Source organism: Ictalurus punctatus, chromosome 12 (genome assembly GCF_001660625.3).
Source record: "Ictalurus punctatus breed USDA103 chromosome 12, Coco_2.0, whole genome shotgun sequence".
NCBI classification, from domain to species: domain Eukaryota; kingdom Metazoa; phylum Chordata; class Actinopteri; order Siluriformes; family Ictaluridae; genus Ictalurus; species Ictalurus punctatus.
In genome coordinates this window covers 20,079,667-20,107,315 of record NC_030427.2, presented here as the reverse complement: position 1 = coordinate 20,107,315, position 27,649 = coordinate 20,079,667, and the positions used below count along the sequence as shown (strand labels likewise).

Here is a 27,649-nt window from a genome sequence, read left to right as displayed (position 1 = left end):
CTAAACACCCAGTTTTCAACTCCCTAATTCTCCTTGGAAAACATAATGTAATGTGCCAGAAGATTTTTTTTGTGCATAGACAAAAAAGTGGAAAAAGAAATTGAGGACAACAGAAATCTATGACAAAATATAGCTGCCTGTCATAGTCTTTGGCAGTTATCACAAATTCATTCAATTTATTTTTGTGTAAAACCTTTAAACTGAAACTAAATATAACCATCCACTGCCCACGGTAATGCAATAAAATGCCAGCATCACACCTCAATAATTCACTTTGTTTACACACTTTGTAAATGTATCCACTTGCTGTTCTATGTACAATAATCAATCACTCCTCCCTCCCTCCCTCCCTCCCTCCCTCCCTCCCTCCCTCCCTCCCTCCCTCCCTCACTCACTCACTCACTCACTCACTCACTCACTCACTCACTCACTCACTCACTCACTCACTCACTCACTCACTCAGTAGAGGTGACATGTATGAATCGGGCCGTAGAAACGCAAGTGATGGAAACGAAAAGTCAATTCGTTGTCATTTTTCCTCACTGCTCACATGAAGTCATTTAACTCTGCCTCCAGGGCAGCAGCCATCTCATCTGCTTCTGAGCTACTACCATCCTCATTAGACTCCTTACTGGACTGGCTACCAAAGTCTCCATCTTTGTCATCATCGTCTTCTCTGGCATCCTGCAGTTTTCTCTTGTGGCCTCTACAAAACATCATGTTGATTGTTATAATACTGGTTAAAGGTGCAAGTTTTCCACAGAGTGTCCGCTTAACTGTTTGACCGCTCTACAGGACTTTATTCTTCAGAAAGAGAACAGAGGTATTGTGACAACATACAGTGGTTTGAATCAATTCACACAGAGACAAATGAAGACGCATGCACTACAAGGCTGAAAGTACCCCTGTGCACCCCTGTCCACCCCTATCCTTCACGCCCATATGTGGCTCTTCTCCAAACTGTTACCACAAAGTCTAAAGCACTAAAGCATTACAGTTTCCCTTCACTGGAACTAAGAGGTCCAAACCTGTTCCAGCATGACCCAAAGTGCACAAAGCGAGCTCCATGAAGGCTTGGTGTGTTAAGGTTGGAAGAAGGTGGAAGAGCTCAAGAGTTCTGACCTCAACCCCACTGAACACCTTTGGGATGAACTGGAACTGGAGCCTCTTCACCAAACATCAGCGCATGACCTCAACCTCACTAATGCTCTTGTAGCTGAATGAACACAAATCCCCACAGCCACGCTCCAACTTCTAGTGGAAAGCCTTCCCTGAAGAAAGAGTGGAGCTTATTATAACAGCAAAGAGGGGAATAAATCTGGAATGGGATGTTCAACAATCACATATGGGTGTGAAGGTCAGGGGTGCACATACTTTTGGCCATATCGTGTGTTTGCAAATGAAGAACCTGTCAGAATTTCACTCCATAACTATGATTGTTATTAGGTTTCTATCCCGATAAATCCGTAATATCTGTATCTATCCTAGTCCAGGACAGCTCACATTCGGCTTTCAGTAGCAGGCCTAGCTTTGCCTACATGGATGAAAATAAAATCTGGAACGTAACATACAATAAAAATCGGTATTGTTCTGGTGAAAGACAGGCGTCAGTGATGACAGACTCTGCTGAGTTGATAAATGTTCGCCAAATATCAAGAAGGAGAGGAACAACAACAACAACAAAATATTACATGCTGAAGATTAGCCAACAACAATAATTGTATTATAATAAACCATGATAAAGAATTCTTTTTTAATACCTACAACTTACAGCCTAATTTTCCTTTTCAGTCCCTTCAGTGTTTTTCACTGCACTTCCCGGTTTTCACAGCAACATTAAAATAGAGATTTCATTGAAACCATTGTAGTCATGATTCCTTTCGCCATACCTTATGAAAAAGTCATAGTAATCAAAGTCGGCCAACGGGAAGTTAGCCATCTAATGCATTTCTACCAATTTTGTCCAATCCTTTGAGACAGATGATATTTAGATAAACCCTGACAAAGAATATCAGATGGATGTAAGTGTAACAAACACTACATGTACTATTTATGGATCAAATCCATAAAAAGGTATAAGATGGTGTATAGAGTGTCTTTGCTTATTTTTTTAAAACCAGTCTCTGGTTTCAACTCTGGGTGGGAGGAGCATAATCTCTCTCCCCTGTCAATCACAGGGACACTGGCCTGTGAGCTTGTGTAAGCGGAAGAGGGTTGAAAGCGCTATTCACCGAGCGTTACGCATGAGCAGCAGTTCAAAAAGATGATGTACCTTGCGTGAAGCATGTGTCTTCCGACATTGGTAGTGTTAATTTGTTCATGAATTATAGACATCACTGTTGGTAATATTATCCCTCTGATGTTTTATACTCTTTCTGGTGTTGAGATGAACTGCTGGAGAGTTTAAACTTTTCATGCTTTTAAAAAAAAAAGGACTTTTTGAACACGTTGACTGCATTTTGACACCTTTGAATATGGCACTTGCTAATAAAGATGACAAAATATTATAGCAATTGAGTTTACAGTGGTGCCTGAAAGTGTGTGAAGCCTGTCTGTGAGTGGCAAAGGTATGTGAACCTCTAGGATTAGCAGTTAATTAGAAGGTGAAATTAGAGTCAGGTGTTTTCTTTCAATGGGATGACAATCCGGTGTGAGTGAGCATCCTGTTTTATTTAAAGAACAAGGACCTATTGAAGTTTGATCTTCACAACACATGTTTGTGGAAGTGTATCATGGCAAGAACAAAGGAGATTTCTGAGGACCTCAGAAAGATTTGTTGATGCTCATCAGGCTGGAAAGTATTACAAAAATATCTCTAAAGAGTTTGGACTCCACCAAATCCACAGTCGGACAGATTGTGTAAAAATGGAGGAAATTCAAGACCACTGTTACCCACCCCAGGAGTGGAGACCAACAAAGATCAGTCCAAGAGCAAGACATGTAATAGTCCACGAGGTCACAAAGGAACCCAGAGTAACTTCTAATCAACTAAAGGCCTCTCTCACATTGGCTAATGTTAACGTTCATGAGTCCACCATCAGGAGAACACTGAACAACAATGGTGTCCATGGCAGGGTTGCAAGGAGAAAGCCACTGCTGTCGAAAAAGAACACTGTTGCCCATCTGTATTCTGCTAAAGATCACGTGGACAAGCCAGAAGGCTATTGGAAAAATGTTTTGTGGATGGATGAGACCAAAATAGCACTTTTGGGTATAAATAAGAAGAGTTATGTTTTGAGAAAGGAAAACACTGCATTCCAGCATAAGAACCTTATCCCATCTGTGAAACATGGTGATGGTAGTATCATGGATTTGGCCTGTTTTGCTGCATCTGGTCCAGGATGACTTGCCATCATTGATGGAACAATGAATTCTGAATTATACCAGAGAATTGTAAAGGAAAATGTCAGGATATCTGTCCATGAACTGAATCTGAAGAGAAAGTGGGTCATGCAGCAAGACAACAACCCTAAGCACAGAAGTCATTCTACCAAAGAATGGTCAAAGTCCAGACCTTCATCCAATAGAAATGTTGTGGTTACCGCAAACATTTAGTTCCAGTTATTGCTGCACAAGGGGGTCACACCAGATACTGAAAGCACTCACAGACATGCAATATTGGACCATTTCCCTTAATAAATAAATAAATGACCAAGTAAAAAAAATTTGTTTCATTGGGTTCTCTTTATCTACTTTTAGGACTCGTGTGAAAATCTGATGTTTTAGGTCAAATTAATGCAGATATATAGAAAATTCTAAAGGGTTCACAAACTTTCACTGTATATTGAAGTAACTCAAGTAATAACAGGGTTTCAATAAGAACATGATTAATTAGACATGAAATTCTGTTTTGTCGATAGAACAACAATGCAAAGGATACAAACAAACCTTGACTTCTTCTAAAAGAAATAAGGAAAGGTATAGTACCTCGGTACACTCCCAGTCCGACTGCTGTCTTCTTTGGATGCTGATGTCGTGTCTTTGACAGCCGTACCCAGGGCCTGCTGGTAACTTTGCCTGCTGCTCTCCTCATCTTCCTCTTCTCCCTCCACTCTCTCCTCCTTCTCTTTTCCCTCACTATCGTTATCACTTTCTTCTCCAAGAATATCATCCACCTGCCCCAAAACAACAGGTACATACACGTAAATCAGGTCCTGTAGAAATCACAACCATGGTTACGTTCAGATAGATCTTATGGAATCATTTAAACCGTAACTATGAAGTCTGGGCTGGGATTTAGATGTTAAAGAGTAAAACTAGGCCTACTGCACACACGCACACACACTGCAGAGCACTTCACAGTGCAATTAGGTTTATGTACTGTAGTCAGATAAGAACTATTCGTCCATGTACCATTATTATGTTTAAGGTAAACAAACATATGTGCTTTTGCCATCTTTACGGCTTGTGGTTCAAGATACGCACACACACACACACACACACACACACACACACACACACACACACACACACACACAGGTAGTAAAAATGACAGCACAGTACATTACTTCTCCTTTATTAACTGCTTCTGGATTTGTAGATGCTAGGTTTTGGAGAAAGCCTGTGCATTAGGGATGGGCGATATCTTATTGTTTGCGATATACCGGTAGAAATTTTCCCCACAATAAGAATTAGTCTTCCCACAATAATAACGATAAAGCCTAGTTGATGGCATATTTCTGTGCGATGGTCTGTAACCAGTTTGCAGCTCACGTGCAAAGCGAAAACAAGTACGGCGGAAGGCGGACGTGAAGCCGAGGAGGAGTTTATTGCTAAACTAGGAGCTAATGTACCTCAACAATCTGGACCTGGTTTGGTTACAGAAAATCAGTTTTACTTTTAGATCAATGTTTGATTTTCTGAGGCTCTCAAGATCACAGCTATCACTTGTAGCCAAAAACAGTGGTGCATGCTACTATATTTATATCGTCACTGATATCGTTATCACAATAAATACCAGAAAACATTGTGATACAGTTTTAAGTCCATATCACCCATCCCTATCGTGCATCTCAAAGAAGAGAAATTACTTACTCTAGAACAATCATTGAAAGCCTTACTGCTAACTGCAGCTGATTATGAAATCAGTGTTCTGCAGGAAACGGCATTGAAGTACGAGAACACACGCTGCTTGAAGCACAGTCGGAGATTACCGCATCGTCAAAATGTTTACAAGCATTTTATTTAGAGATGAATCTAAAGTTTGCGGTGTGTGTTCTACACACACAAATGACTCCTGCTTGTTTGGTTACATTTCCTTTTTTTCATTTTTTGACATTTAATATATATAGAATATATATATAAAGGTGCATTAGGTACGATTAGATCTCGAACAGTTAAGTAAATGGATTTGAGAGTGTCTATAAAAACGACTAACAGGAGGAGACGCATCCAAACACAAATGAGCATCCCGGACCTGACTGTGGTCAGTTTTCCAAATGGGTTTTTTCAGCCCTATTCCAGGTGGTTATGATTTCTCTTAGTTATTACAGGAATTATTCAGCGATACAAGACAATCCTAGATAGATGCTTATTGTCACAGGGAAAAAAATAGGGATGATGTAAATAACTTAAGATTAAAAATGTACTATAGAGATGTAGGGAGAAGTTTTCTTTGTGGAAAAGTGACGTTTGTTTAACCTTTATTAAACGTGGAAGGTGTCTGTATATTAGAGCTGCAACTTTGGACAATCAATTAATCTATCGTTTTTTAACACCGCGGTTAATGAGCACGATTCAAGCAGGTATGTTGAGCTCAGCTTCCACGTCAAGCTTTTCACGATGACCAGGAACTAATGATTACAGCTCATGAAAACACACGTTATGTCATGAACCGAACAGTATTGTGTAATGTACAGAGTTCAGATAGTTTAGAGGAGGATGTTTTCTGTTGTAACCTGTGTTTTAGTCAGAATGACGTGACATAGCACTCCACAGTGTGCTTCATAACACTATAACGTATATAACTGCTGGTTTATGAGAGCTTCACGTCATGAACACATCTACATGTCAGGTCTCACCTCTCTGTCCATACTATCCAGGTCCTCCTTGCAGAGCGTGTAGAGAGGCATGGTTTCAGACAGGCTCTGCTGTCGTTTCCTGCGTGACGGTGTGGGCTGATTATCATCTGGTCTTGAGCGGTCAACGTCTTCCTGCTGCAGAAATCTCGAATCCCTGAAGACAAAAACACAAAAACAGTTCATCAACACTTTCCACACTGCAAAAGATGAACTGCAGCAAAACAAAAAAAAAGTGAGTAAAGCCAAACTTTAGGCATTTTAATAAAATTTAAAAGCACTGCAATTTAATATTGCAGTACGCTGGTATGATTCGTACCACAGCACGCTGAATTCTCAAATCTGATTGGTCAGAAGGTGTGCATTATTTCTATATAACAGCCTGGCTCGGACAATAGCTCAGGCCGAGATTAACGTGCTCATTCTAATACGTTACGGTTTCTATAGCAACAGTACATACAAGGGGATGTGTATGGCAGACAAGTCACATTAAAAATGGGTTGTTTAACAAAGTAAAACAATCGTTCATGCGGTGACGTTTTTGTTAGGAGACGTTCATTTAACCTTTAAAGAAGGACTCAGGGTCGCAAGTGAAAACTTTCACAGTTCAGGAAAGTCTTCAGGACAGACGAGTTTACGCTTTCTGGTTTCTTGGTAAAATGATGAGCTGTGTTTTTTTTTTGAGAGAGAGAGAGAAAGGGGGACAGAACATTGAGAGAGAGAGAGAGAGAGAGAGAGAGAAAGGGGAACAGAGACAATGAGAGAGAGAGAAAGACAGAGAGAGAGAGAGAAAGGGGGACAGAGAGAGACACAAAGGGGGACAGAAAGTGACAGAGAGACAGAAAAGGGACAGAGAGAGAGAGAGAGAGAGAGAGAGAGAGAGAGAGAGAGGTCACTACTTTAACCCTAACTATAAACTATTATAATGCTGTTGCTTCATGCTTTTCGGTTTTTATTTACATTTTGCAACTGATTTCAAAACATTTATATGAAGATATTACACTTGTTGCAGAATGTGGCTGTTAATTTAATTGGACCTCTTCCATTTAAGCTCATCACTATTACTGGGTTTATGTAATGATGGAAGCTAAGAAACTAATGTAGCTTTTTTAAAAACTCAAAACCATGTTTAGGGTTATGACAGAGTGCTGAGACAGAAATCCCCACTATAGCGTTAATCACTCACAATCACATATATACATATACTCACACATTTTATATATCTCACTATATATATATATATATATATATATATATATATATATATATATATATATATATATATATCACACTAGAACAGAGTCTATGCTCTATAACCTGTTCTATGCCATAGACAGTAAAGTACCTAAAGTTTAAGTGCACTTCATGTCCAGGCAGCGTCACAGATGATTTTTGGGGGTGACGGGGCACTTGAGGGCCTCTTCGGATCAACTTGCCAGTTACAGAATCATACGTGTGCACCTCTGGAGCCAGCGGGCCTTTGGGCTGGATGGAAACAGGGTCAATAACAGGCGCTGGGAAGGACTCTTGAACATCAGGAAATGGTGATGGGCTATTACTTCTAAAAAACAAAACAAAAACAAACAAACAAACAAAAAAAAAACAAAGGAAACACTAACTTGTATTAATCTAAAATGATAGTGCAAAACTCTATTATTCCTCATTGGGTCATTGATGAAGCTTAAATCTCATTGATAAACACGACTGAAAATTTTAGGACTGGAGCTTAAACAAAACAGTAAAACACCCTTACACACAGACATTTAGCTCGGAATTTTACAGAGCTTGGAGGCTGATAAAAGTAATTACATTTCAGAAGGTCAAACTCAGCATTTAGGCTGCTAATTTATTAAAATACAACACAGAAAAAATATTTTCATTTAATGTGATGTTTATATATTTTAATTTTAATTCAAATGTACTAAATTCACATTCAAATACTTTTGTCAGCTCCATATAATTTAACTTTCCATCATCATGTGAATCAAGTGAGAGAGACAGAGAAAAGGGGACAGAGAGAGACAGAGAAAGGGGGACAGAGAGAGACAGAGAAAGGGGGACAGAGAGAGACAGAGAAAGGGGGACAGAGAGAGTGTGACAGAGAGACCTTGAGAGCGAGAGAAAGAGGGACAGAGAGAGAGCAAGGGGGACAGTGAGAGAGAAAGGGGGGCAGTGAGAGACAGAGAAAGAAAGGGGGACAGAGAGAGAGGGGGACAGAGAGAGAGAGAGGGGACAGAGAGAGAGAGAGGGGGACAGAGAGAGAGAGAGAGAGAGAGCGGGACAGAGAGAGAGAGCAGGACAGAGAGAGAGAGCAGGACAGAGAGAGAGAGCGGGACAGAGAGAGAGAGAGAGAAATAAAGGGGTTGACAGAGAGACAGAGAGAGAGTGAGAAAGGGGGACAGTGAGAATGAGAAAAGGGGACAGAGAGAGAGAGAGAGAGAGAGAGAGAGAGAGAGAGCGCAAGGGGGACAGAGAGACAGTGAGAGAGAGCAAGAGAGAGAAAGAGGGACAGAGAGACAGTGAGAGAGAGTGAGAAAGGGGGACAGAGAGAGAGAGAAAGCAAGGGGGACAGAGAGACAGTGAGAGAGAGTGAGAGAGAGAGTATAAAATAAAGAGGAGATAAGCTGAGTAAGACCTCTGTGATTTTGTGTAGTCCTCTTTAAGAGGGAACAGCTGCTCATCCACTCTATCCCATCGCTCCAAACATCCCCAAAGCCAATCCGGATTCACTACATGCAGCTGCTCACAGACCTGAGCCTGCCGGACCTTCTCCGTACCTTACACACACACAAAAAGATTATCTGAAAGAATATTTGAGTTTTCCATTGCAGTGACCAGTCAGTCACAGACAGCGCAGGGTCTCTGAACAGAAGGCAATATAACGTAAATATCTGCAAATCTGCAGATGAACAGAAACTATGCTGCTTTCGTCAGATAATACACAAAATGTTACATGGCATGAAAAAGTGAATCAGTCTGTGAAGTGACCACGACTGATTAAAATGTATTTATTGAATAAAATGATTGATTCTTTAAAGAGTTGTAAAACACTAAACTACATTTTCTGAGACTTAAACAGAAGTGTTTGTGTGGTACATAGTAAAAGAATGTTAGCATCTGTTCATTTGAATTGTAGGAGAAACCTGGTTCATTTTGAGCTTTTTCCACTATTTTCGTCTTCCGGGTGTAAAATCTACATCGTGTCAACGTCACAGGCAATGACATGGCAGTGTACTATAGTACATCGATGATGTGTGGGTGTCTCATAATTATTCATGAGCCTGCATGTTCTTATCCTATGAGAAGACGATGTCTCTTAATTATTCATGACAGCACGCAGTGCTTTCCTATGACAGACATGTCCAACTGAAAGAACACGTGAGAGATGAAAGAGGTGTTCATGGGTCGCAAGTGTTTGTTTCAGTGGTGGAAGAGTTCGAGTGTGTTGCATGGTTTTCCCCGCTATGCTGCCAGGGCTAGACTCCAGTCGCGGGTGGATTGTTGGCCGTCAACTACCGACGCCTGGAAATTGTTTGTGTGTAGCAAGCATTTCTCCCGGGAGAGCTACAAGAATTGGAGAAAGGTGGACTTTGGCCTTGCTCATGAAAGCAGTTTGTGTCTAGACGTTGATGCAGTACTCAGTCTCGAGGACTTTTTCATTCCTTCCAATGGAGTTACGTGCGTAATTTTCACCCATGACAGTTTTACTTGCCTTTTGCGCTAATTAGGTTGTTAGGTGGTTGTTATGGTATGCCAGGTGGTAGCTATGGCTGCTAGGTGCTTGCTATGATATTACTATGATTATGCATGATATTGCATATGGTTGCTAGGGTGTTTGCTATTATGTTGCATATGGTTGTTAAATTGTTGTTCGGTGGTTGCTATGGTGTACCAGGTGGTTGCTATGATTTTGCATGATATTGCATATGGTTGCTAGAGTGTTGCTAGGTAGTTGCTATGGTATCCAAGGTGTTGCTATGATGTTGCTACGATACTGCACGTGGTTGCTAGAGCGCTCTTGGACACTTGTCCAAGTCAGATCAGCAAAGCAGAACGGACAGTTGTATAAAAAGCGTATAACTTACCCGCCCGTGCAGCAACTAAGTGGGTGGTGAAGTTGGGATCTTTGGCGTCGAGCACGAGGTTCTTGCTAATCTTGGCGCCGAGCGCTTTTGCATGGTAGCTCTCTCGCGTTCGCTCCATGGGGTAGTTTGTGGGGTACAAACCACTGAACACGATGTTGGTGCCTGCCAACGAACTGCTCTTCAGCTCAGGGACGATCTTACGAATGTCGGGCATGTCAGAGCCGTCCCCTTGGAGGTGCGCCTCGTAGCGCGAGTAATACTCGTTGTGAATACGGATCAAGATCTCTTGTAGGTAAATCAAGTGATCGTCCTGGTCCGTGTCGTCTTCTATCTCCTCCTCTTCTTCATCCACCATGCTGTGGTCTAAAGACTCCTCTCCCATGGTGACACCTGACTGCTCACTGTTCTGAGACTCTGTCTCAGTTTCCTTCTTGTCAGAACATCCATTATCACCAAAACTCTCTTCGTCCATGTCACAGACACTGTCTGTGTCCAATCCTCCATCTCCGTTCTCCTCTGCACCACAATTCTCCTCATCTAAGCTCGTTTGTTTCAGCTTTATGGTTTCTGAGAGCCGGGCACTGTTATTATGTGGTAATCCCGGTTTAGCCGAGTCATCGCTATCAGCTACTGTTACGTTCTCTTGGTCTGCAGTTTCACCGGACTCCCTCATCCTATCTGAGCCACCCAGCTCTTCTACTTTAATATCAGATTTATTACTCAAGTGTGACTTTTCTGTCCTCTTTCCATCAGGATCAGTTCTCTGGCTAGCTGATGCTCCTTGAATGTCAGGAACACAGACTGACATTTCGTCAAGCAGAGACTTTTTATCCTTGTCCTGTTTCCGGACGCCATTATTCTTCCCCTCGTCGGATGATGGTCCGGAGGGGTTGGTGTTCTCTGCAGGTTGGCTACCTACAGTGAGACAGCACAACATACAACTGCTTTTAATATGGTTTGCAGCATCAAGAAAACATTGCTGGTCATTGATCCCAAGCTTCTTTTTTTTTTTGTAAAACTTTGTGCACTGTGTTACAGAATAATATTTAACATTCTTAGTGAACAACTGAAATTAATTACTTGGTTTAAAAAAGAAAAAAAAAAAAGTACATCTTATACATACACCTGCCAAACTGTTAATAAAAAAAAAATAATTTAAAAAATAATCGTAGCTCCGGAGTGGCTCAACAGAAAAGCATTCTCCGTATCATCAGGAGGTCGGATCGTGAGTACAAAACCATCCGTGGCCAGGAGCCAAAGGAGCAAACCCGGTTGTGTTCTGCTGGGTGGGAGAGGCATACTCTATGTCCCCTGTCAATCACAGCAACACTAGCCTGTGAGCTCATGTATGTGGAAGAGGGTCGATGGCACTTTGTGTGGTTCCAACTTTGTGGTAACCGTTTGGAGAAGAACCCCAACTGTGATGGTCAGGGGTGCACATACTTTAATGATAAGGATAATGAGTCTTTATTGGTCATAGTACAGTGAAATTCCTTTCTTCACATACCCCAGCATGCCAGCAAGTTGGGGTAAGAGAACCGGGTCAGCCCTGATATGGCACCCCTGGAGTAGAGAGGATTAAGGGCCAAGAGTAAAACCCCCAGAGTAACCTAGAGCCAGGCAGTGCTGGGGCTTGAACCCCCAACCTTCCAATTAGTAACCCAGAGCCTTAACCGCCAAGCCATATAGTGTATCTAGGTTCCAGGAATACGCAGCTCCAGGGTTGGAGATGGTTTTCCCTCCACATAAACTACCCCACCCCCCCATTCTTCCACTATAAACAGAATAGTTAACAGCTACGCTGAGACCTGCGTTCAGTGTTTGAATCCCTTGGAGGCCAAACACAGGTGTTAGTTACAGTCCCTTACATAACATTTCATAATTTTGTGGAACTGGAATGGACTTAATGGGAATTATATATGAATCTAAATATGTTGCATGGTAAGTCTGTTTAAAAAAAAAAAAAAAAAAAAAAAAAAAAAAAAACCTTTGTGGCCCAAAATGTTTGATTTTCCCGTGGCTTTGTTCAAAGTTTTTTTTGTGCCTTTTTTTCCGGAACTGGCGAAATCACACTTGCACAAAATAATTTTGCCCAGTCTTTTGCAGTGACGTTTGTTGGTAAATGGGATCTTTAAGCTGTACTCATGTTCCACGTCGTGATGACGTCACATGATGCATCTCGGCCCAAATCTGCAGTACTTCTGTAAAATTGCAAGCTCCTCCGAATACTGCGGAGTTCGCTAAATTTTACATTAATCCTGGAGGGACTGAAAAAAATATATTCCAATTATGTACATTTCAATTAGAAAAAGTTAAAAAATAAGTAAATATTAGGGGGGGGGGGTACTCAAACACTACAGCCTCAACAATGAACAACTTCACAGAAGACATGGCTCAGGTAAAAAAATCAACGCTGTGTAAAAATCAGCCTAGAATGCTAAGGACACTCAGTACGTTTACATGGACAACAATAATCCGATATTAGCCCGATTAAGACAATACTCTGATTAAGAAACTAGCATGTAAACAGTGATTATTGATGACCTTAATCTGGCTAAAGTCATACTCGAAGTAAACACAAATCGAATCAAGACATGTGGAGTATTCCTGTTTTAGTCACATTATGGAAGTGCATTACAGACATGTACACACCTTAATCACCTTATTAACGTTGTGTGGGAGTTTTCACCGCATTTTACGACAGGACACATACACACACGGCAGCACTCAACCGTTTGACGGCAAACAAGAGAGCACGGCTGCATCCGAAACCACGTACTTACCTGCTATATGAAATACATGTATCTCAGCTACTATCCAGTAGGTAAGTATTCGGTTTGCGACGCATCCCACGGCTTTAAGGAGCCTTCTATTTGCACGTATAGCATGACAAATTATTAACTGCACATGAAGCTTTCATAAAATTAAAATAAAAACACTCAAAAACAGTACCATAACGAGGACAAACTGTATGTCGATACGTGAAATTCTGGAGGGAACGTCGGACGGCATGGCGCGGTGACGTAATGACGTGTACTGTTAATCGATCTATGTTCTATAACATGTAAAACGGGAACATGAAAGGAATATTCTAAAAGCAACTCATGTAAACACCTTAATCACAATATTGTTTTATTCAGAATAAGGTCAATAATTAGATTATTGCTGTCCATGTAAATGTAGTCAATGAAAATCTGAACACCAAATGTTCATTGATGTGTTTGTGTGAGAAACAATACAGGTAGTGGTTTGTCTGGCCTCTTCAGGGTAAACACAGATGTCATTAAACTAAAAGTTGAAGTTAAATAATTTTATATATATGTGTATGTGTAAAAATGAACTATTAATGTTAATATCTAAACAATCAAAAATACCCAATGTTCAAGGGAAACAAACATGCATAGTAAATAAAATTACCTGCACTTTTTTTTGAAAGCTGGGCCTCTCGTGACCCGGGTGGGGCGTTGATGTCCCCAGTTCCCTTGAAGTAGACATATTTTTTGACTGTAATGAGGTTAGGGGCAAACTTCCACACATCCTCTCTATCGTCAATGATGCACACCATGGAGTCGCCACATGGGAACAAATTTCTACAGAGGGCCCAAAACGGTACAGCAGGAAGTTAACAACTTAAACAAAAACTTGTTCTTTTTTCCCCGCTGTAGTGTCAATCACAACTACATACTACACAACTACACTAAAATCATTCTATACATATCATTCATATTCGCACAGCACATATATATGAATTCAGCTAGGACCGTCCACAGCAACTGCTATACCAATTAAAATAGGTCTGAATAGATTAACAAACATAACGTTGGAATTTCCACTGGATCAGATATAAAGTTTCAAAAGATCACAAGCAAAATACCTCAGATTTCCTGTCTTGGAGAATGGGTCAATGCACTCATCTCTAGACAGGATTCTATGTGAGAAAAGTTTCTTTTCGGGATCCAAAAAGCCTTTTCAGAAAACAGAAGAGGTGAGAACAATAAAAGACAAAAGAAAATAAGACAAGCATATTTAATTTGGTCAAATTGATTTGGTAATATTTCATTCAATGACAGCTTCAGGGCTTCTCCAATCAAGTCAAGCAGGGTTTTATTCTCACTGCAGTATCACAGTACACAGGAATACAGAAAGCAAAGTTAAACATCAGTATGAAATGAGTGCAAAACACATTTTATATATATATGTACATATATACACATACATACATACATACATACACACACACACACATATATATATATATATATATATATATATATATATATATATATACATATATATATATATATATATATATACACACATACATACACACACACACACATATATATATATATATATATATATATATATATATATATATATATATATATATACACACACACACACATTTACATATATATATATACACACATATACATATATACACATATATATATATATATATATATATATATATATATATATATATATATATATATATATATACACACACATATATATATATATATATATATATATATATATATATATATATATATATATATATATATATATATAAAAAACACACACACACACACACACACACAATGAATACAGGACAGTGCATGTTAACTAGAGAAGTGTAGCAGCAAGGAAAAGGGTGTTATAACAGTCAAATGGTAAATGGTCTGCACTTATATAGGACAATGACACTTCACATTAAGAGGATATCTAAAGACCTTCTATTAATCCTGGACCCTCTTCTTAAAAGTGCACCTATTATGGTTTTGAAACATGCCTAATTTTGTTTTAAAGGTCTCATACAATAGATTTACATGCATCTGAGGTCAAAAAACACTTAAACGTGCTCATAATTTAAACTGCAGCATTACCTATTTTTTCCCAGTGTCAAAAAAGACTCGTTAAACGATTTGTTCTAAAGAATTCATTCTAAACTCCTACTTTCAGAGAGCATACTCTGCTCTGATTGGTCAGATGTCCCAGTCTGTTTTGATTGGTCTACTGCTGTCAGCGTGTTTCAAAAAGGAAACGCCCACTACCATAACGACTTTCAGCTCCGTCTGTATGCAAGCAGCCGATGAAAACCAGAGACGGGGATTTTTGTTACAATTTTTGTTACAAACCTACGTAGGTTAGTAAAGTCTGGAATTACTAACGACTCGTTTCAGCTGTTCAGAATCGGCTCCTTCTTTTGGGAGTCAATAACTCAGTTTGTCATGCGCTTTGATTTTTGAAACATTGCAGACGTTTTTACATTCACAAACAGCTCTATAATGAAACGCTACATGAAACGTAATATTTGAAAAACCATAATAGGTGCACTTTAAAGTATATTAATACAAAGCCATGTGTGGGACATAGGGCTGTGTGAATGTATGTGTGTATATCTGTGACTGTCTCATATTGATGTCCGAGTATATGCTTTATGGTTGCCTTATTAATATTCTACTACAAATGTCTAATAAAAAGGAAATAAAAACATAATGGACAACCCAAAAACATAATCTAGTAGCAGAGGCAAGTTTGTCTGGATTGAATTGTAATTACATATATGGGGGAAAACAAAGAAAAAAAGAAAGAAAACTACACTGCACCCTGCATGTATAGAAAACACTTGTACATCAAACTGAGAACTAATTGACATGACATCTTATACGACATGAAGAACAAAGTTTCTATCTATCTAATCACTCAGAACCTCTTCCATGTACATTCCCTAACATTACATTGAACTAACCAAATACCCATACACAGGAGAAGTGCAAATCCTTATATACCTTTACCTGGAAATGATAACAACCCCCCCCCCCCCCCCCCCCAAAAAAAAAAAAAAGAAAAAGAAAAGAAAAAGCGAGACATTATAATCGTGTTTACCTGCAATGGTGTGTGCATAGAGGCGACTTCCGAAAGTGAACACGTGCAGCTCGTACATCTTGGAGATTTTCTCCAGAAACTCTTTGCAGTAAGGCCTAATACGTGTGTGCAGCATGGGTTCCCCTCTCCCCAGCTGGAAATGGAAAATTCCCTGCGAGGTCACAGAAACACGGTGCTGAGAAATAGAAGAAGTGGCATCACTTGAATCCTTATTTCGTGGTGAACGATGAGGTGATTTCAACAGTGTTTTGGAAAACAGCATTTGGTTTGGTAAATGGTCTGCCCTTATATAGCGCTTTTATCCAAAGCACTTTACACTGTGCCTCATTCACATACACACCAATGGTAGCACAGCTGACATGCAAGGTGCTAACTTGCCATTGGGAGCCACTTGGGGTTCAGTGTCTTGCCCAAGGATGCATCGGATGTGGAGTCATGTGGGCCGGGAATCGAACCGCCAACCCTACGATTAGTGGACAACCCGCTCTACCACCTGATACACAGCCGCCCCAAATTTATAGAATATGATCTGATATTCTGTTGTGTGTAACAGACACGAGAATAGCAAAGCCACCCGGTGTGTTCAGAAGGCTCGGTCATGCTTGACTGCATATGGTAACGTTAAAGTATTCTGAGGAGATGCAAACTGGTGGAACGCCCCGAGTTTAGGGGGGGGATCTTGGGAGACATTACCAACTGATTTCCAGGGAGAATTGACCATCTGATCTCTCCGTGTCTGATGCCAAGGTTTTGGGTCCATTCCATTTTGTAAGGTTTTTTTTTTGTGTGTGTCTCTTTATATCTTATATAAAATAAAACTGTTTACCTAATCTCTTTCTGAAGTACTCAGCCACTCTTCTTAGGAGATTGAATTAATGCACATTCTAGCAAAAGGCTTTGTATTATAAAGCTGGGTATATACACGTTTCCAACGCTTGAACTAAACGTTTGGAAAATGTTTATGTATAATTCAGAAAAAAATACTTGTTTTCTATCTGTTTGGCGTTTTTTTTTTTTTTTAAAGTCCATATAAACTATTTAACATCACAGCGAGCAGATCAGTAAATTGGCCACGTGCCGACTACAAACCTTGTTGAATAAAAAAAATGTTGGTTGGTTAAAAGAGCCTGGCAAAACAAATCTCTGTCTATTCCTGGACCAGTATTGTGCACTATATGGTAGAGAGTCTGTTTAATTTGTTTATATGTGTACCCTGTTGGACGTTGTTTGTTTTTGCCCATAGTTTTTTCACTTTAATTACAGATTTTTTTGGTATAAAGTGTTTGAAATCATTCAAGTAAATCAGCTTTTATCTTGAAATATGCCGTGATTGGCAACTCGCTTCATACCTCAGTGGGAACGGTGTATGAGAATATTATCGACTGCTTATATCAACCGAATGATTTATTTCAAAACAACTAATGCAACTATGTGGAACTAGTAACGTACAGAATTTATAGTCTAGCGTTTCTGTACATTACTATTTCCAGATAGGTTTTTTTTTTTTTTACAATGAGATGAATCATTTTCAGTGTATGGAATCGATTCCAAAGCTTTAGGGTTGACTCTTAGCTTTAGAAATTACAGGTGAGATACATTTCTCTTCTCTGAAGTGCATCATAATATTTGTGTTTAATATTGACTATGAGCTCTAACTCTTCTTACACAGCAGGTGGCAGCAGCAGAGGTAATCGTGTACAGAGCAGCAAGTTTCTAAGAGGGGAACTCACGGCCTCGAAGCATGCTTACCCAACAATCCAAAAAGTTAGGCTAATCAGAAGGAAGCGTTATGGCACATTATTTTGGTTCTGAAGCTTACTTTGGTAGACATGTTTTGACAGTGCTGCTCTGTGGTGTGGATTAGAGTCTGGTCCAGATCCACCATGAGAACCAGCTTCCTGTTTCTGTGGAGCCTCTTCTGGTCTTCTCGGCCAAGCTGCTCTGCTTGCTGCTCTCAAAACACACACACAGAGACACACACACACACACACATATCAGTACTATCTATACAAAGGCTGTGATAATTGTCATTTTATGTCTAAAGGGTATCGCTAAAAATTACTGGAAGAAAGGTAACGGAGTTCTTCATCAATCAGTGCTGGCTGTTGACTTCAAATTCTCAGTCACTACGACGACAAGTTCCCCTTCACTACGACGACAAGTTCCCCTTCACTACGACGACAAGTTCCCCTTCACTACGACGACAAGTTCCCCTTCACTACGACGACAAGTTCCCCGTCACTACGACGACAAGTTCCCCGTCACTACGACGACAAGTTCCCCGTCACTACGACGACAAGTTCCCCGTCACTACGACGACAAGTTCCCCGTCACTACGACGACAAGTTCTCCATCAATACCACAACAAGTTCTCCATCACTACCACAACAAGTTCTCTATCACTACGACGACAAGTTCCCAGTCACCACGATGACAAGTTCCCCGTCACTACCATGACAAGTTCTCTATCACTACATAAAGTTCCCCATCACTACAACGACAAGTTCCCCATCGATCGTCACGAGCCTCAGCACCCACAGTGCCTTTACCTTCTTTTCCAACTCATCGGTGCGTTTAAACTGTAAACCTTAACTCTTTTACATGCGTCAATCACATTAACGTGTGTTCTTTGGTGCGTAAAGGCCAAAATCGCTCTCATCCCAGAGTGGAGAAGTTAAAAAGTTTGAATTTGGTCTTCTTGGAGCACTTGGTTCAGTGCTTTCAAACAGCTTGTTATTAAAATCCTGTTGAAGGTGATTTAATCGTGATGTTGAAGCTTAACTGTGCGATCCTACGACTTTATTTGGATCCGTTTCCCTCCTCCACCATCGTGAGTCCAGTTACTAGCAAATCTCTGGCTCTCGCAGACATTTTTCTTATGACCCTGATTTTACTTAATGATAGTTTAACTGCATCTGTATTTTTAATATGGATTATTTGATTTGTGCAGCAAGGATCAGTCTCTTGTGTGGAAAGTTCTGTGGGTGACAGACATCGTAGCATAACCCACCATGGGCATGTTTGTAGGATTGGCTTCAGCTGCAAATACTGAAGGTTATACGAGAAGCCTTATACATGACACCTCACTAGACTAGAGAGTAGGTACAACTATGGGCCTCGTTTATCGTCATTTTACTAAAGTTGCGTGTTAATGTGTGCATAAGTCAAAACTTATGCTCGAACTTTACTAGGGATTTACGAACATTTTCGAAAAGTATGTCGTACATGTATACAGTGCGGGCTCGTTCCCAACAAGGCTCGTCCCCAGGTAGCCACACCCACAAAACTCCATATAAGGTAAAGCGCGCAGAGAGCTGGGAGCATGAAATGAACAATCAGCATAAAGGTGGGAAAATAAGTACATACTATAATTCAGTAACGTGTAGCACCACCTTTTGCAGTACATGTTTTCATCAGACTCTCACGTCGTATGAGAAATTCGGACACGCTTTTCTTTACAACACCGCTTCAGTTCGCTGATGTTTGACGGCACTCGTTTATTTCACCTTGCCAGATTTTATTTCACATTAGTGAACTCAAAACATTTTCATAAAATTTTGTTCAAATACTTTAAAAGGTGGCGGGTCTGCTTTCTTATGAGCATGTTTTGTGAACATATCATCCAAGGTTGTCGTTTTTACTTATTACTGTTAATTCTCTTGTTTTTTCCAGGTTATAGAAGAAAGCATTAAGAAAAAAAAGACAAACACACGTAACAGCATAACTACATCACTTCATCGCTCACCTCTGAGCTGACCATCAGCTCGGGAACGCTGTGCACCATGGAAACCATGGCTGTAGAGATGGGGGTCTGCTGCTTCCCATTCCTGTTCTGCAACCTGTAAAAGCCACAAAAACGCTATGAGCCGTACTGTGATAAATCTACATCTGAAGTGTACGATGAGGGCTTTATTGAGTGTGTTACCGCCATACAGAAGTAGATGTGCTGGTTTATATATAGAGATGAAACTCACTGTGTTAAGTCCTGACCACACTCCGCACACAGACCCTTCATCACTATGGGGTGGCTGCATTCTTCTATTCTTGCTATAACATCCCTGTTATAGACAAACAACAAAAAAACATGTGCAAGGCATCACAAGATCTGATTACAGTGTTTCAGGAGGATTTCACCTCTTCAGTGGGAAACAAGAGAGCGGCAGAAACTCGAGTGAACACGCGTACGTCCGCGGGAGACAGAATTTCGTAACAAATTCATCTAAAAGAACGTAAACGTATCATTATAAGCCCCGCCCCAAACAAGCCCAGAACCAGTCCTGACTGCAGCTGAAGTAGGGGACACTCTGAAACTACCGCAATGGTATTGGACCCGAGAACAGCAGCAGCGCGCACAGTGGCGTAGGGTGCCTTAAGAAATATCAGTGCTGCTGCTGCTGCCCCCAGGTGGCTCCACAGTGGCATTACACTACATTCCACCCAGGACCTGTGCATCAATATTTGAGTCCTTATTTACCTTATTAATTTGCACTGTAACTAAATTTGACTCGAACTAATTAAGGGCGTAGGGAAAACAGAAGAGCTCAGTCTTTCCTTCTCCATCAGAGCGACAGATACAGTACTGCAGAGGAAAGGGGTGTGGTCAAGTCTGGGAGGAGGAGTGGGTGATTTCATGAATGAGTGTACACCTGGGTTTGATTAATGATGCCTGTTTATATGGTGTGTGTGTCACAGTGAAGAGAGAGAGATATGCTGAGAAGAGAGAGCCGGTGATGGTGAGTGGAGATCTCATGTGACTACATCTTGCTGAGCTTACGGGTGTACGCTATTAGTAAAGTATGGAATTCCATTATGGTCCAAATTAAATAAATATGCCTACACAATACGTAATAATGAGTACATGCAGTGACAAATACATAAGTGAATCAATAAAGGAATAACACTGAATTCATTATTATAAAATATTATTTCTTCACTCTTCCACATTTCAGTTTGTAAATTATTATTATTATTTTTTTTTTTTTACAATAATGAGGCATTTTTCACTACGACCGTTTAATTCTGTTGGCATCTGTCTAGTGGTGTAGTGTGGAATTATGTACATTTAACCCCATCTGAATAGTTCTGACCATGGAATTCAACAAGTGACGTCAACCTGTGAGGTCACATGGCGGCTTGTTGTTTTGGTGGGGGTTTGAGCGTTCATTAATTTCCCTGAAGTGAGTTAGTAGTAACACTGCTAAGACACCAGAAGCATCCCATGTGTGTGGAAGCTAAGACTAGCTCACTAGCACTATCTCCACGTTAGTGACGTCAGGTGTGTGTGTGTTTGTAGCTTAGCTCTTACCCGGGAGATATGACCTCTCCGAGCTGATAACACAGCTCTCTCACCACTCCAGCACGGTCAGACTTCACCTTCTTTTCCGGTAATCGCCTCTTCGGCTGCTCTCGGTCCTCCGAGCCGCACTCCGTATCCGTGGGCACCGCCACACACAACGCAATCACGGAGTCCACCTTCACCAGAGCTCCAGGCTCCACCTTCCACTCCCGCAGCCGCACAGAGCGCGCTCCCGCCGGCAGCCGGATCTCCGTCACCTCCATCCTGAGGCCCACAGGTGCTGCAGCCCCGCCGGAGTCCGCGCGCTTCTCCATGCGCTACACCGCTACCACTCTGAGTCGCACTAATGGCTCTCGGTTTTTATACCCAGCTCCAGGAATAAACAAAACTCACTCGGCCCCAAACGCTACACACAAGACTTCCATGATTATTCCACAAACGTACACTGGAATTCACACCAGTTCGCTCTTCCCGCCGTAAACCGGAAGCAGAACTATCAATTTCCGGAAGTCAAAATGCCGTTTAAAAAATTATTAATAACAATTAATAATAATTATCATTAAGATTAAATCGCTATAAGCTACAAGATGGCTTGCTTTACGCTTAAACAAAATGTATATATCGGTCAAGTTTCAGCTTTATTCTTTAATTTAGATTTAATCACAGAAGTGCCGCAGATACTACATCACCCACAATCCTTCACGCGAGCACGACCAATGACAGACGTTACTGCTGTAACCGTGGAAACAGTAATCTCAGAGTGGATTGGTGGCTCTCGTAGGTCCAAGTTTTAAATTTATATTAGTATTATTTTATTTATTTCTTCTTTTTTTGCGAAGCTAATTTATACAATAGTTTTTAGTTAAATCCCGGATTCTAGTTGGTCAGAAAGTGATATAATTTTATAATAATGCGCTCTTTTTAATACGTATAATCTGCTCTCGTGCTCATTTAGTAATGGGTTAATATGCGCTGTTCTTTAACAAAGTAAACCATCTAATCATTGATGTGCTGAAGTCCATTCCACATTGCTCCAGTATAGAAGGTACAATGTAATTAGCCAGACGATACAGGCTCATGTTTAAAGGAGAAGAATCAGGATCTTATTGCATGACAGACATCACTGTTGTTTTCAGAGGCTTCAGGTTTATCAGTGAATCAGATGAAATCTGAAATAATGACCATGCATAACTTAAGCGTTTCCCAAATGAATGTTTTTCGAGTTAAAGACTCAGTTAAATATCTCAGAATATTGATCAGTGGGTCACCGCTTTATTGTGACCGATGATGGTTTTTGTAAGCAGATTCACAAATATATGATTATTTTTGGGCCCCTTTTGGCTTAGTGGTTCGCCTCACACCTCCAGGGTCGGGGGTTCGATTCCCGCCGCTGCCCTGTGTGTGAGGAGTTTGCATGTTCTCCCTGTGCTGCGGGGGTTTCCTCCCCACGCCAAAGACTCACAGGGCAGGCTGATTGACATGTCCAAAGTGTCTGTAGTGTATTAATGGGTGCGTGAATATGTATGTCATTGTGCCCTGTGATGGATTGGCACCCTGTCCAGGGTGTACCCCGCCTTGTACCCTATGCTCCCTGGGATAGGCTCCAGGTACCCCGTGACCCTGAATGATAAGTGGTATAGAAAATCGATGGATGGATGGAAGTTCGAATATCACTGTCAAAAGCAGAGGCTGTATCTATTAGTTTATATACATGTAGATTCTATAGATTCAACAATATTTTAAGTTTATTTTGAAAAATAAATATTTATCATGTAAATCTATTTACCTTACTTGTGTTTCAGTGTGGGAGAGTTTCCATGTATTACAAGAAAAAAACATCACGTTATTATGAGGAAAAACATTATGTGGTGTTGTATTGTTCATAATAACCTACAACAAGACATTGGTGGAGTAAATGTGACTTGAAATTCATAAATCTGAATGAGGTGTACAGGAATAATACATCACTGAGAGATGTGACTGGAGGTCAGGGCTGGGGAGGCCATTAAGGGGGAGGGGGTGTGGGGGCAGAGCTTATTTCAAGGGAGGCAGCTGTCACCCAGACCCACCCCACTGACATGTTAATAGTAATAAGGGTGTGACGATACACTCCGGTCACGATTCTGATCCATTCATGATATTGGGACTTCATTCTGTTCAAACAGTACATCTACAAGTGTTCCCTTTATTTTGTCCAACTGCAGTGCTTGATTACTGAGTGACAGAGGACTTCTTCTCCCCATATATTTGCTACGAATAGTCGCTCAGCCACAGCCCATAGCTGAGGAATGTTTCTCTTCAGGACTTGGTACACTATAGAGTAAAAAGAGCAAATGTTCATGGAAATGAGATCGAGTCACGTCAACAAGCCAGAGGGCCTTACGAGAACATGGGAGAGGGAAAACCTACACACCTGAATAATGTGGGAGACCAGGAGGATGAGGAGATAGACACGGAAGTGCAGAACGTTGCATTTTCTGACACACACAGAGAGAGAGAGAGAGAGAGAGAGAGAGAGAGAGAGAGAGAGAGAGAGAATGAATGAATGAATGAATGAATGAATATACTGGAATAGTCTTTGGAGCTCAACTGAGATTTATAAGAGAGGCTCTGGTGTAATGGTTTCTCCTTGTGTTTTTTCTTTTCTTTTTTTTAAAAAAAAAAAAAAAGAAGAATTTTTGGTTAATAAAGACTCAACTCATAAAATGACAAATTTAATAATAACAACAACAATAAGCAGGAGCATACACAAATTTGCAAAGATTAATGCAACAAACAGAATGTAGGAAAAAATGTAAAACGTGGGCAAAGTGAAACCAGTTTTATTTATATATATATATATATTTATGTGATACTAATGGTGTGTCTTTTCCAGTGTATTAAAGTCTGCATTCATAGTAACACTGTTTTGAACGCTATTAAGATATTAAGAGTGTCCTCTTTTTGGAAAATCAGAATATGGTCACCCTTGTGATGTGATGTTACCTGCATCATGGACAGGGATATTTTATTTGTGTTTATTTACTTATTTTCTTACAACAAATCCAAACATTGAACTTATTTTTAAGCTCTAAATAAAAGTATTTTGGATCACATTGCTTTTCTCTTGACTTTATTTACATATGTGACCTTGAAGTAATCCTAAAGCAATCAGATTACATTACTTTCATATTGTGATACTTGGATTACGTTACTGATGACATTTTTTATGAAGTAATGTGTAACCGTAACAGAATATATTTTTAAAGTAACCCTCCCAACCTTGACTGTAATCTTGTGAAGCCAACCAATAGATCTATCAGATGCTAATAATTAAGTAGAACTTCTAGAAGGTCCAGAAAAAAAGACCTTTAACCAGCAAGGAATCACAAACCTCTTAGTTTTAACTAGCATACTTTTATTTAGTTGGTGTCAAATTCAAGTATTTCTGTAGAGAGTTATTACCTTATTTAATCTGTTTACCCTAAACATTTATTACACTTTTTTTTACAGAGCAAAATGAATAAACTGTTCTTTTTTTGTTGTTGTGATTTGTTTGTAAACGTATGGCTGAAGGGTCCCTATGTCATTTAGGAGGTCATTGAATGTTCAGACATGGCCCTGGTGATGGGGAGAGAGGGGTAATTGGCGTCCTCAAGGCAAGTTGCTGCTCAAGATGTCAATGGGGACCACGTAGAAAAGGGGAGGGTCTGGGGGGGGGGCTGCCGTAAATGATCTGTGAATGGAAATGAGGAGACGAGGCTAAAGAGGGTGAGTACTTCTTTTCTGTTCTCCTGATCTCCCGGGACCATGCCTGTCTGGTTGCTCCTGTCATTTCGGATTACCAGACGGTGCACCACCTGCTCCTTTCATTAGTGCACTGGAGGTGGAGGGACTGTCGGGGGGAAGTGCAGAAATGGTGTGAAAACAAGAGAATATATAATACAATAGCTTAGGATTATGGCTGCTCTAAGGGGTCTATGATTGTATCATTTTTATTACAAAGGTAGAAATTACAGCTCACAATTCTCAAGTTCTATTCATTATTGATTGAGTTCCTATAGTTATGAATTTTATAAATATATATAATATATAAAGTATTGGGCAAAAGTCACATGGGAGAAATGCTGTAGTGCAAATATGGCTACAAGAATAATGAAATTAAATGTTTCTACATTTAAAATTTGACTTTGTGCGGTTTTATAAGGGAATGAGCTGTAAATGTTATTGAGCATCTTGCAGAACCAGCCACAGTTCTTCTGGAGACTTTTACTGTTTCACTTGCTTCTTATTTTTGCAGCAAAACCCAGCAGCCTTCAATATGGGTTAATTTTTTTTTTTTTTTTTTGTGTGTGTGTGTGTGTGTGTGTGTGTGTGTGTGTGTGAAATGTAATATGCTGCTTTCTGCTTTACTGACACACACAAATATTTTTCTGTAACATTTCATCTTGTGCTGGAAAACTAATGTTTGAAATCTAAAATGTTTTGTACTGACTGGATAATGTAGATGTTATCAAGTATAAATCTATAACAAAGTTTGTACAAAAAAAAAAGGATTCCTAAGACTTGCACAGTACTGTGTATATATAAATACAGTCAGGCTCATTAATATTTCATCAATGACCAAAATATTGTTACTACAGTATATTAGAGCTAATATAAATATGAGCTCAAAGTGCTTTACTTTTAGGGTACTGAACACTGTTCCTCAGGCCTTGCTCAAGTTTGTGTGATATTCTTTAAATACATCTGAATGGGTTGAATGGGTTTAATTCAGAGGTTTAGTTCATGAATGAAAAGCTACAAGGCTACAATAAATAGTCAAATACTGTTGTACACATTTCAATGAGCACCTTAATATTTGAATAGATGGATTAGGTTGGATTAGTTTCATAATATACAGAGTGGCTCTATGGCTCTATGAATCAATTTTAATAATACTTGAGTACACAGGTTTGCTAAGAGGGTCCAAATAAAAAGATCCACTGTCTTCCAAACAGTCTTGAATAAACTCATGGGATGAGTGTAAGACAAACAAAGCATTTAAATCCTGCATGTGAAGTTCATCTGTTCCACAAGCTATTCATCATTTAGGCCTAACCGGAGGGGCAGGAGGAACACACCCAGCTTTCCAGGTATACACTATCCGAATCTGTTCATGTTTAATCTGTCCCACCAAACAAAGTGTGATCGTTATAAAGGGTAGCACAGAAATCTCTTGGGTGAGTCACTATAATGAATGAAAGGAGATTATTAGCTATTCTTTAAGAGATGTGTTAATAATGTGGCTAAAATAAATTGAGCTGTATTTTACTTGATTACATGGAGTTCAGTGTATTTGCTTTGATAAGATGCAAATGAAACAGATACACAAAGGGGTGATGTGATGTACTTGCACATGAAGTGGAGATACCTTTACATACCATAACAGCACATCCTGAAATATGTTATTCCCCTTACACCATAGCAATTCATCAATGACCACAACTGTTCATTTTTAATCAGTGACACAGCAGGTAGCGTTGTTGTCTCACAGCTCCCGGGTCCCTGGTTTGATCCTGAGCTCGGGTTTCTGTCAGTGTGGAGTTTGCATGTTCGCCGTATGTCAATTTGGCTTTTCTCCGGTTTCTTCCCACCTCCCAGAAACATTCCAGTAGGTGGAATGGCCAAATTGCCCCTAGGTGTTAGTGTGTGTGTGTGTGTGTGTGTGTGTGTGTGTGGTGCCCTGCCCTGCAATGGACTGGTGTACCATCCACGGTGTATTTCTGCCTCGTGCCCAGTGTTTCCATGATAGACTCTGGACCCACATCGACCGTGACCCGGAATAAAACTGATACTGAAAGTGAGTAATTAATTTTTAACCATTTATAGTTACATGTAATGTTGAGGAAGTAAGTGAGACAAGTTAGTTCCTGTTCTCACTTACTCCTCTGTCCTGAAAGCTTCAAGTTACAGCTTTACCTCTGACTGTTAGAAAGCACTGACACTAGAGACTCCTTCCATACATGTTAATTAAATACATCCCTGCTTTACATATGAAGAATTCCACACGTTTCTAAGTTTTATGTGGCGCTGAACACATCCCTGTGAATGAGCCATTACTATAGAAACGATAACGTATTAGAGCGAGCGCATTAATGAGAAATAAACCTGTGATGTGCAGCTGCCCTAATATCAGAGCTGCTTTTCTGAAATTAATCAACACCTTCTAACCACTCAGAACAGCGCAGTGATTAAAAAAAGGTAAATAAGCCCTTTCTCTGTATCCTTGCTCAGGATGCTGGTGCAGGGAGATGCTGCTCGGACTCTGATTGGATCGTTTCTGCTCCTGCTCGCCCCTCATTGGTTACTACTCCTGAGTACGATACGTCATTGTTCAC

At 40.2% G+C, this 27,649-nt stretch overlaps 1 protein-coding gene across 3 annotated transcripts; it reads right to left on the bottom strand.

The window, feature by feature from the left end:
- Positions 1-366: 366 nt before the first annotated feature.
- On the bottom strand, positions 367-21,793 carry ctdp1 (CTD (carboxy-terminal domain, RNA polymerase II, polypeptide A) phosphatase, subunit 1). Of its 3 annotated transcripts, none has more exons than XM_053684110.1 (13): positions 21,300-21,792; positions 19,969-20,052; positions 19,740-19,833; positions 17,814-17,942; positions 15,995-16,169; positions 13,977-14,067; positions 13,520-13,692; positions 10,103-11,017; positions 8,653-8,794; positions 7,363-7,578; positions 6,021-6,174; positions 3,928-4,115; positions 367-706 (listed from the first exon to the last, which is right to left on the bottom strand). In XM_053684110.1, exons 1-13 carry the CDS (start codon positions 21,602-21,604, stop codon positions 547-549), a joined length of 2,826 nt encoding a protein of 941 aa, XP_053540085.1. In that variant the 5' UTR covers positions 21,605-21,792; the 3' UTR covers positions 367-546. The 3 variants fall into 3 exon arrangements, with proteins under 3 accessions (XP_053540085.1, XP_053540086.1, XP_053540087.1); XM_053684111.1 differs by having other exon boundaries at positions 15,995-16,145; positions 21,300-21,791; XM_053684112.1 differs by lacking the exon at positions 367-706 and adding an exon at positions 716-1,271 and having other exon boundaries at positions 21,300-21,793.
- Positions 21,794-27,649: the final 5,856 nt, after the last annotated feature.

Bases quoted from the DNA above. Each gene is read 5' to 3' on its own strand.
- ctdp1 (XM_053684110.1), bottom strand. From the start codon at position 21,604: ATGGAGAAGCGCGCGGACTCCGGCGGGGCTGCAGCACCTGTGGGCCTC. The intron at 20,053-21,299 runs GTAAGAGCTAAG...TGTCTATAACAG, and splicing joins GGAGAGGTCATATCTCCCGG to GGATGTTATAGCAAGAATAG. The intron at 19,834-19,968 runs GTGAGTTTCATC...TGGCTTTTACAG, and splicing joins TGTGGTCAGGACTTAACACA to GTTGCAGAACAGGAATGGGA.